This window comes from Pagrus pagrus (assembly GCF_965226575.1).
Source record: "Pagrus pagrus genome assembly, chromosome: 20".
In the NCBI taxonomy this organism is placed as follows: domain Eukaryota; kingdom Metazoa; phylum Chordata; class Actinopteri; order Spariformes; family Sparidae; genus Pagrus; species Pagrus pagrus.
In genome coordinates, this window is record NC_140207.1 from 23,760,443 (window position 1) to 23,772,089 (window position 11,647).

At 40.2% G+C, this 11,647-nt stretch overlaps 1 protein-coding gene across 4 annotated transcripts; it reads left to right on the top strand.

Moving 5' to 3' along the window:
* Positions 1-564: 564 nt before the first annotated feature.
* Positions 565-5,294, top strand: ppp1r17 (protein phosphatase 1 regulatory subunit 17). 4 transcript variants are annotated; one of them, XM_084340408.1, is made up of 4 exons: positions 565-2,748; positions 3,240-3,338; positions 4,840-4,995; positions 5,146-5,294. In XM_084340408.1, exons 2-4 carry the CDS (start codon positions 3,257-3,259, stop codon positions 5,214-5,216), a joined length of 309 nt encoding a protein of 102 aa, XP_084196534.1. In that variant the 5' UTR covers positions 565-2,748; positions 3,240-3,256; the 3' UTR covers positions 5,217-5,294. The 4 variants fall into 4 exon arrangements, with proteins under 4 accessions (XP_084196534.1, XP_084196535.1, XP_084196533.1 ...); XM_084340409.1 differs by having other exon boundaries at positions 3,245-3,338; XM_084340407.1 differs by lacking the exon at positions 565-2,748 and having other exon boundaries at positions 2,755-3,338.
* The last annotated feature ends 6,353 nt before the right edge of the window (positions 5,295-11,647 follow it).

The window sequence follows — 11,647 nt, forward strand, 5'->3', positions numbered from 1 at the left end:
AAAGGAACAGTGAAGGAAATGAATCCGAGCATTGACCATCACAACCAACTATTATCACAAAGTATATGCACGATTAATCACATAAAAATTGCTCTGTACAATATCATAGAATTTATAAATGTTAGCAAATTGATAAATAATCAATTATACTTCAATCATTCAACTACGGCAGCTAAACAATGAAACTAAAAAACACTAAAACAAGAGAAACAAACAAAAAAAATGTGTGTGTGCGTCAGAGAGAGAGGGGGGAGAGAAACAGAGAGCCAAGATGGTGGACGTGGTGAAGGAGAGCCAACATGGCCGACGCTATCTCTTGGGAGATGACGTCATGGGGGTGTTCAAGATAGCAGACGTGGGCACGTCACGCCACGGGCTGATCAGTGGAGGTGACCACGCAAGGCTTGAACAAAACAATGGCGGAGCAGCATCTGCTGACCTACCATGCCTTTAATCACGGTATGTTTGGGACAGACTTTATCTGGCAGGTTCTGAATTTTGTGTATGTGCTGCGACACGCGTGCCTGATGTTATAGCAGGTTGGTTAACGATTATTTTCCACAAGCCGCTCCGAGATTGTGTGTGTTTACCCGAACATATGTGTGTGTGTGTGTGTGTGTGTACGTGTGGGTTAGCAGAGAAAGAGAAAGAGAAAAGGGGATAACGCTTGGAGCACAGCAAGGAGGAGGAAACGGCCATGGAGGGACATAATACTCTATCACTCAGTGGCCGGTGAATGGACTCAGGCTCGAATCCCCTTCTGCTGTACTTGTTCCTTGATAGAAATGCGGCTTATTGTGTGCTCACACGATGGCAAAGCTAGAGTGGAGAGGCTCAAATCAGCTTGTGATGAGCACAAAGAAGCAACAACAAGCACAATGTTTTAAAGTGCAAAACAGTAGAAAATCAGTCTCAGCGGTCCACAAACTCACATATGCTGTAGCTAAAAAGAACACAATACACACAATAAATCAGCCTGTGTCTGTCTGCCTCGTTAAACAAGCTTGTTTCCTCGGTGTGGATAAATGCTGTTGGCCACTACAGTGTTCTGCTAGCGGGCTGACAGTGGCTGTTCTCGGTGTTGTAGCGGAGGAAACAGCAGAGTTGACGTGGGCCATAAAAACAGGGCCGAACAGCGGGCCGCTTTCTGAGGGGCAATCCTCACTTCTGCAGGAGTGAGAGGCTGGGTCGCACAGCGTCTCCTCTGGATCCAGGAAGTGTAAAGTAAACATGAGGCAGTCTGTGGCTCGTCCAGTGAGGTTAAAGACTGTGGCCTAGGCAAAGGTAAAATCCAAATGTTTGGTTGCTCCCTTTTAGTAACGGATGTGCATGCAAAATCTACTGCTTTGCTAGTTTCTGACTGGAGCAGTTGTTATTTTCACAACCAGTGCTCAATTGGGTGAATAGCAAATGTGCTTGTGCCCACCTGTGCACCCCTGGGGAATGTTGGTCTTGATTCCACCAGGCGCAATATGTCCGATATGGCTGCCAGAGCTGATTGTGGCTGTTCTATACAATGCTTGTGTTTCCACTGGCTGCTCCAGGGCACGCCTCAGCAGTGCCCCAGAAGCGACTCTCCACTCTAGTCTATTTTGGGCGGAAGCAGACCGCAGCCGCGTCAATCTACACAGAGCAGAATGAACCAGACAGGAAGTCAGGAACAGTATAGTGCATCTGGTCAATAAAAAAAAAAACCCACTGTGTTTTTTATTTTTATACAGATCATACAGAGTAATTAGACTTTAATACAGACTCATACAGAGTAAAGTCTCCAGACTCCAAACTCCAAACTCCAGGCACAGTCAGATTCTCCTCTATACCTCAAGCTGTGGTAAATGTAATTAGCTTTTTTGCAGAATACGATTAAACTGTACATCCCCCTGATATAAGGTTTCCTGTGAGACATTGTCTATAATTGCAGTTTGCAGACAATATAGCATTTGTCATGAATAACCCTGGACAGCATTCACTTTCGGTTTAATTCCTCCCATCTTGTTTTCTCTGTTGAAAAACCTTTAAGCAGATTGCAACAGCAGACTCATGTAGGTCACTTGCCTGAAAATATTACATATGTAGGTAAGAAAGAAAGAAAGAAAGAAAGAAAGAAAGAAAGAAGGAAAAAATACACCAGATTTTTTTTTATCAACATCCATGCATTTTTCCCTGAGAAATTACAGAAATGTGGAAAAAACCCTATCTCACAATGTTAAAGAAAGTGAGAAAAATTCCTGGATCGATCCCTTCTTCCAGATCTACACCAAAACTTAATGGGATCTATTCTGGGCTGAGACCCATCCTCCGTTCAAGTTGGTTGCATTCATGTACTAGCATTTAGACATTCATGTAAAATAGACTTGTGCCATGTTTTGAGGGTTAAAACAGCTGTACAATGAATTTTATCTACATGACAATTATACCTTTTATTATAATCAGTATTATAGTATTATAATCAGCTCAGAAACATGTTACGTATACTGTAAGCAAATGAAAACATATGACTTACATTCAACCAACATCACTATGTGATGTTGGTTGTATAATTTTAAGGAAACACTACACTAAGCGTTGAATAAACACTCCCTCTCCATCTCAGTCAATTGTAATTCTAGCTTCAGCAGTTTGTCCAGATGGGCAGGGGGTGTCTGTGGCAGATAACGTATGCAGTAAAGAGAGGATGCTCCTCCTCCAAGCTTCATTGCCCAGAGTTACACTGCTCCACTCTGTCTCTGAGACACTGCTGACACTGAGGTAAGAACACACTTTAATTTTTTTACATGCATCTTCAGTTTATTTTTATTCCTCTTTTGGTTGAAGCTTTGTATGCTTTTGTTTTCTTCTGCTTTGCTGTTCTCATATTTATTTTCAGCCAAATCTTTAACCACTTTTGTTTCTTTTTAGTTCTTTGGTTTCCTTGAGTTCGTTTGATTTGCCATGTCTACAGTCATCCTCGCTCATTTGAAAAAGCAAGTAAAATTAGGACCAAAATTCTTGCACTTACTTGACAAAATGTTGTAACAAATATTTTTTTTTTTTTTGGACAAGTTAAGAGGCAATGATTATTTGCTGTTTAAATGTGGTGGTTTGAGCAGAGCTTGTGTTGATGCTGTTTAATCTAAACATGAGGCAGATGTGTCAATGATGCAGTCCCCTCCACCGAAGTGCGTCATCCTTTGTTAGTGTGCACTAATGAATAATGAATGTATGTGTGTGTGTGTGTGTTATGTGATCTTTGTTGAAAGCCCAGAGGACTTCAGAAATGACAACTGGCTGTGTGAGGTCGACCCTGGAGCCTGAACATCGACTGATGATACAGGAGAGCATGCAATGTAAGCACAGAGGTCTGCTCATTTCAACGTCTTGATTACTTCAGTCATTTATAAAATAACAACAACAACAACAACAACAATAATGATACAAATAATAATAATACATTGTTTAATCAACAGACACATTGTGCTACTGGAAATGTAACATAGTAAATGGCACAAAGTAAAAAATTATCAAATAATCAAAATCTAGCTTTTATCCCCCCTGGATCATTTGACTCACTGTATGTGATGTGCAAAACTAGAAAATAATAGGCAGAAATGCAAAAGAGCTGCTAGACTGAACTGTACAATAGACTTTATATGTGTAAGTCAAAAAGTGATGGCGTTCACAAAAACAGCTTTAATCAATAATTGTGTATGACTTAATATAATTTTTTCTATTTTTGTAAGGATGTTCTTGGCACCAGTAAACTCCCTCTTTTTGGAAGAAAATGAAAATCACAATCCTTACTAGCAAACTGCAACTTTGCCAGAAGGACTTCAACTTTCATTTCAACAGACATTATCAAAGTTTAGGATGGAACACCTGAACATCCACCCATCTGATCAGGCTAAATAGTTGTCTCAGTGTAATATTGGCAAAAGGGTGGCACTGTCAAAAGGCTGTGGCCTGTGGTTGTCTCTCACAATAACATTGTTGTTCTTCACAGTGACATCTGTGGAGTAAGCACTTAAGGTATCATTGGTTTATATGTAGAATTTTGGAAAAGGTTTTTTTTTTTCATCTGGATGAACCCACCCTTAAAAAAGGTTCAGGGGGTTCATTTATAAGCAGGCATAAAAGAGGCGTAACATAACATTCATAAGGCATTTGCCTTAGTGTATAGTGGTCAAGGGTTTGCATGACCATTTATGGTTGTATGTGGGTGTGGAGAGGGCGGCATAAGGGGCTGATCCATGTGCGCACATTTTCAAGTTGATTAGAGATTTATAAAAGGAAATTGCATATTGTTGGGCAGACACCAGGTTTTGTAAATCAGAACATTTTTTAGAGAATGTATTTTAGCAAACATTCAGTGTGGATTCTCTGCAGAATTTTATAAATGAGACCCCATATCATCTCTGTGTTTAAGAGCAAAAGAAAAAGAGCCAGTCGCTATTGAAGACAGGGAAATTCTATAGGCAGAAATCTTTAGATTGCACACCTTGAACTATTTGCATAGGGTTAAGGGCTGTGCACACCAAGAATGATGACTATAACAATAACAAATGATAATAATTTGAGCATCCACACTGATGAACGATAACATTCTGTAAACAGTGGCAGTGAGCACGCAAATCGCTCTGAAATTGATCCTAACATCATTTGCCACTGTTATCCTAGTTATGGACTCCATCATACAGTTGAGTTATAATGCTTTTTTAAATGTTTAATGTCTATTAGTTATTGTTATCGTTCTTGGTCTGGATGACCTTTTAGAGAACCATCTTCTGTACAAGTCTGTTTCTATGGTGTGGTGAAGTTGGTGCACAAGTTATTCTGGTAACAGTTCCTCTGGCTGTGTGACAGACCAGGAGGTGCCTGAGAACCTTATGGATGGGAAATCAAAGATGAAGGATGGTAAAGAGGAGGATGCTCAATGCTCAGAGAATCAAGGGGAAGACCAGCAGAAGAAACCTCGCAGAAAAGACACACCTATCCTCAACTCTCCTCCACACATACCAGGTCAGCAACTCCATCAAAAACCTAGGTGGCTTCACTCCATAGTTGGGCAAAGTTTTGCCATTGTCCTTCATTTTCTTTTACAAATAAGTTGAGCTAATCTAGAGATTGTTTTTCCATTTAAAGCTGACAACATGTTTTCTTTCTCTCTAGGAGTAAGACCGCTAAAGGCAGAGAAGCAGGTGGTCCACTTAGAAGATGAAGAAAAGGATATGAAAGATTGAAGCCTTTACTTAACTTTTATTTTGTTATCAATACATGTTTTTATGTTCACCGTCTCATTAAATATTGCTTAAACCTGACATTTAATTTTCACAATGTCTTTCTGGTTCTGATTTCTTAATCCTCACTGTGAAGGAACAATGAAAGAAAATAGATAATGTTTTTGATATCACTGGGGCTCACTGGCCAAACACACAGCTCTTTGGTCACTCTAAATTTGTCAATTAGTAGCACAAATGCTGAAGAGTGTAGACTTATTTTTGAGAGCCCACATAAAAATGAATACCTATTTCAGGCATTGTACGACTACAGGATATATCCCCAAAAATTACAATTTGTGAATTAAGTATGTGTGCTGAAAATGGCAAAGTTTAAAAAAGGGCTCTATTCAGTGTTGCATGTCAAGTGGTCTGGTCTTTGTCCCGCACCAGCGCATGCAGTCATACAAAGAATACGTCTGACTGTCACACTATGGTGAGAGCATATCTCATACTCCTTTCACACTAGCCAAAAAAACAACTTAGATCTCCTAACATCTGGCTTTTTTTCTGGGTCAATTGACCCTGCAGTAGTCATGGGTATTTATTTCCTCCGTCTCAGCTTGGCTCTGCTCTGCTGTGATTTGAACACAACACCCGGTTGAACATGCTAATTTACTCTCCTTTTCAGGTGTGATGTGTTGAAGTAAAGGCTGCTGGCTTGTTGAAACCTTTCCATCCGTCTCTGTCAAGCTGCACTTCAACATTGTTCAGGCGACACTGAGTTTCAAAGAGAGACTGATGTTAAAGATATTAAAAATGTTACTGTGTCAGTGGCTTCCATGTTGGTGTGAGCCTAGTCAGCTGCCTGATCAGTACTGCGCATGTGCAACTATCATAAGAGATCAGACAGAAGTGTGATGTCTCACTCCTTCACAACTTTCCATTGTCAGCTCCAGAAAAAATTATGTCAAATTCAGAATATTATTAAGACTATTACGTAGTAGAGCAAGTGGAGGATCAGCGAAGATGATGTGTTGGCATTATATATATATATCTATATGTTTATATATAGATATATATATATATATATATATATGAGTGAAACTAGATGTGTAAGTAGACTGGGTTGAAGACACAACTGAAGCAACTGGTATTTACATCACATTTACATTTGTTTTATTTTCATCAGTCTTGTCATAAATGCGACCCATGTCAGAGTGCATGTTCACTGCTTATTGCACTACAGTCAGACTGTGACTTACTGTCTGTTGAAAATAAATAAAGAGAAAACTAGCCTTATGCATTGCAAACCTGTATCAAACTGTGAGCCTAAAACCTAGATCTTACAGAACAGTGACTTTTGTGTATTGTTACACCCCTATTTTCCTCTGATGGTGATTGTGGAAACAATAAGGATATATGGTAAAATAACTCTTATTGTGATTATTTTAACAGGCATTACAATTGCGATATGATTCACGTTTAGTGGGAATGCTCAGTTGCATTTCTAGACATACATACAAAAACAAGAGGGTTGAGAATTTTGGAGCCTCAAACCTGGTTGCCATAAAGGGGGGTTAGGCAAATTTATGCCATGAATTTGAGACCAGAGATATCTCCTTTTTAGTCAATTACTGGAGCTGTTCCGTGGTTTACAGAAGACCCTTCAGACTGACCCTGGCAGGGTAGGAGGAATATAGAGTACTTTAACTAACCTGAAAAAATAGAATTCATGCATTAAATAAAAAAGTACATTCACATATTGAGTCAGCTACAACAATTTGGTGTTATTGCAATAAATAGTGTGTGAAACTGGTTAGTAAGCAAGCAGAGGAGATGACTTTGTTAGCTAAAGGAAATGGCGTAGCTGTTACCATTACGTGTGGTTGTAGTCCTATTTGAGGTTTTACTGCAGGACCTTTACCTGACGGCTGTTAGCCTACAAGTTATTTTACATGCACAACATGATCTCTGCTCCAATGTGTTTCATCCAGGATTATTGTCTCTTTCCATTTAGCCAGCAGCTGGAGTTAGATTTTCCACAATAGCTGACGATCTTATAAAAAAACAATGGATTGTTAAAAATTCAACCAGTCGTTTCCAACCTCTTTGGCTCGTGACTCCATATGAAAAAGCAGAATCTAGTTGGGGCTTCTTGTCAAATATCAGAGGTCTGGTAGTTGTAAGCAGCCCCCCTCTGAACCTCTGTGTTCCATTAAATACCAGAACTGCTGAGCTTTTTCTTAATTGATTACATTGATCAACACAATTAAGTGGAACCATCATCAAAATATTGTTTATACATTTTTTCCCCATTACAGAAGAATAAACATTTGACTCTACTTTTTCATAATAAAAAGAAATGACAGATTCATATGCAATTAAAACTGCAAGCAGTGATGAAAGGGCCCTCGACCCACGTACGTCGGGCTGTGGCGCCGCCAGAGGTACGCGCATCCTACCTAAATAGTAGAGGTGGGAAAAATGATCGATTCTAAGATGCATCGCGATTCGGACGTGCACGATTCTGCATCGATGCAGCGACGTGACATAATCGCTTTTTTTCCCCCTTTATTATATTATTTTTCTGGCCGCGCTTGGACATTAAAGTTGGGAGGTTTCAACTACTTCTGGGGGCAGAGTTGCAATGACATGCGCACTGCGTTGCACTAGCGTCAATACAACAACCGAAATGGCGGACGGGGATACGGCGCGAACCACATGAGTAATCAAAGATGCACCCATTACCTTTAAATCGGACGTCTGGGCTAATTTCGGCTTTTATGAACTTGATGGGAAGCTTGAGAAGACGCACGCTGTGTGTAAAGTCTGCCACACGAAAATAAAGTACTTTGGGAATACAACTAATATGAAGAAACATTTTGAACGTTTCCACCCTATGAGGACTTCGGCAGCAACAGCCACGAAAACAGCGAGCACATTCCAGCCAACAATCGAACAAGCGCTGACAACTTTGCATTTGCATTTCTGTTGCATGTTTCATTGCTAAGGATCTACGGCCCTATTGGTAGAAAATGTCGGGTTTCGCTACCTCCTGAAGACACTTGAGCCTCGGTAAAACCTGCCGACAAGAAGACCCTTCACAGAAACTGCTGTGCCTGCATTGTACGACGAAACCAAAGCCCAGGTTATGGAATCAATGAGTAAAGCTAGGCGTGTAGCCATTACATGTGATTCCTGGACTTCAAGCTGCTAAAAATGTTTTATACAGCACACTTGCAATGTAGAACAAGGAATTGTTTGTTTTGAAAATTGAATATTTGCACTCTTAAATAGGTAGGCTAGGCCTATGCTATTTGTTTTGGTATACTACTTGTGAAAGAAACACTTTGATTTGCAACAGTATTTGTTTACTATTTTGCACAGTCAGTGTGTGATTGCAAAGTTCAGAAGTACCCTGTCTTAGAGCTGCTCTACTGAAAACCTTATTTTTTTATATTATTTAAGTAATTATAGGCAGCACACTTTAAAAATTGTAATTCACTACAGTGGAAAGATTTATATTTTGTTTTTTAGGGATATCGAAATAAAAAAGGAGTTCAAAACGTATCCGACTGCTTGTAGTAAATGATGAAAAATTAGTTGTGCACAATGTGCAGTAATAAACAAAAGTGAGAAGAATCGTGATGCATTGCAGAATCAAATCGAATCGTTAAGCAGATAATCGGAATTGGATCGAATCGTGAGGCAGGTACTGATGCACTCTACTAAATAGCATACATGTCACCCAAAACACAACAGTGAAATTTGCAGTGACTTCCTGTGTCCAGTGGGTGGCGCTATGGCAATGACAAAGTATTGATGCATAATCGTATTCAGGACGAACCCCTCTCCATGTGTGACGAATTTGGTGTAGATGGGAAATTGTATGTTGGAAAAAAGAACGACTTCCTGTTTGGGCGAGAAATTCCACAAAATTAATTCCTGTCTAAATTGATGAAACCTATGAGTCCTGCAAATTTCATGAAAATCGGAGAAAGTTGTTCTTCACATGACCCGGCATTAGGGGACGCTACAGATATGACACAGTATTGATGCATAGACATATTCAGGGCGAACCCCTCTACATGTGTGAGCAATTTGGTGTAGATGGGAAATTGTATGTTGAAGTTATAAGGACTTCCTGCTTATGGCGAGGGATTGAAATAGACCTGCAGCCACGCCCACGAGGTGTAACGGAGGCGAAAGCTTTTGATAACTTTTCATCTTCATGGTCTGAGGATGAGACTGAGTGAATGTGAAGTCTGTGGTGTTAAATCTGTAGGCCAAGTTTGTTAAAGTACGAGGCAGGAAATTTGTCAAAATGGCCGCTGTGAGTCAAAATGGCCGACTTCCTGTTTGACTGAGGATATGGGTCCAGAGGCTTTTCGCATGTCTGGTCATGATACATAATACACCGAATTTCGTTAATGTATGTGCATGTAGAAAGCTGGGCTGATTCCAGGGGGCGCTATAGAGTCGCCTGGCCACACCCACACCCAATAATGTCGAATTATAAAAAATTTCGCCAGATGTGATTTTTATTTCGAGTTTGGTGAGTTTTGGGGTATGTTCAGGCCTCCAAAAGTGCGATTAAAGTCGCAGATGAATAATAATAATCCTTACAGCTACAATAGGGCCTCGCACTGGTCAGTGCTTGGGCCCTAATAAAAAATCTAAACGTACAGAATAAAGAGCACAAACTCGCACTGATGAATATGTAGATATATGCTGTAGGGGTGTGCTGCTTACCCGGCCCCATTGCTCGGTTATTGTGTACGCATCTCTCAACTGTCCGTGTTTCGGACAGTGCAGGATTAAATGTCACTTCCTGTGTCCAACATGTGGCGCATTGACTTTGAATGAATATTTGCCTATGTGTTCAGGGCTGGACTCTTATCAAACATGTGAAGTTTGGTCCAGATGGGAATCTGGACTATTGAGATGCGCACTGCGTTTCATGCGTCTTGCGGCTTGTTCTCAAAAGTGAAGGCAGTCAAGCCATTCTTTCGTCATTTAGCAATAAAAGCGCCACCTATTGGCCGATTTGCACCTAATTTTGCACAACGGTCATCGGGCCATGGAACACAATTAGCAAAAGTTTTGTGGTAATGGGACTGTATTTCGTAATGATATGCAAGACTTTCTGTTGGACCACAATGTGCAGGAAATTGTTGTTCTTGGGCGTTTTTTGGACTATCACAATTGTTTTGATAACTTTTTGTCAGGAGGGTCCACAGATGACACATGCAAAGTTTGGTGCAAATTGGTCAAATCGCCTAGGAGGAGTTGGAAAAAGTATGTTTTTCATTTTTCGCAATTTTGTGAATGTAAATTTAGCGCGTAAGTGGGAGTGGCCTGCATCACACAATTCAGCTGAATTCAGGGAACATAGATATAAGGTTTAAAACTGCGACATATTATGTGGGAGTTTTCGGGCAAAAATGTTTATGTCTTGGTAGTAGTGCCACCTGCTGGTCATTTTGGTGTGTGAGTTACAGGGGCCAGTCTATACCACCCCTATGAATTTTGTTGACGTAATTGTTATGGTGTGGGCAAAGTGCCAAATATAAAATTAGACTGCCACCAGAACGCCACCTAGTGGCGGATTGGTAACACCTTCGTCAGCTATCCTCAGGAGGGCCTTGGCAATAATTGTACCAAGTTTTGTGTTAATCCAACCAACCGATGTGGAGATATAAAATACTTTAATTTAAAGAGCGCCACCTAGTGGTTTATCGTCCAAAATTTTGCACAGAGCCTTAGGGTCTCATGGGGAAGTAGTAACCTGAGTTTCATGTCATTCGGACACACCAATGTGGAGATATGCAACAATTCCTGTTTGGAACAAAATGTACAGGAAGTTGTTATTTAATAATTTGAGTATTCTTTGGAATATCAAAATTATTTTAACAACTTTGTGTCAGGAGGGTCCACATATGCTGTGTGCAATGTTTCATGCAAATTGGTGAAATTGCCTGGGAGAAGTTAGAAAAAGTAGGTTTGCGACATTTTGCGAATTTGCGAGAAAAAAAAAACGGAACCAGGAATGGGCGTGGCCTATATCACAAGATTCAACACAATTCAGGGAACGGGGGGATATAAGGTTTTTGAATGTGCAACAAAGTATATGGAGTTTAAGCCAAAACGCACTTTCCTTGATTAAAGCGCTACCTAGTGGCGGACGTTCACAACGACCATAGATTATAAAAATTTTCGCCAAGCCTATTGTGTTTGCCAAATAAAATCGCATTTTCATCCGTGTTCAGGCAGTGAAAAATGCGATCATTTGGGACAAAGAAAAAAACAAATAAATAAAACAAATAATAATCATTTCAAAAACAATGGGGACCTCGCAGGTTCCCTGCTCGGGCCCTAATAATCCTTACAAAAACAAAAGGGACCTCGCAGGTTCCCTGCTCAGGTCCTAATTAACAGGCGTTCTCCATCAT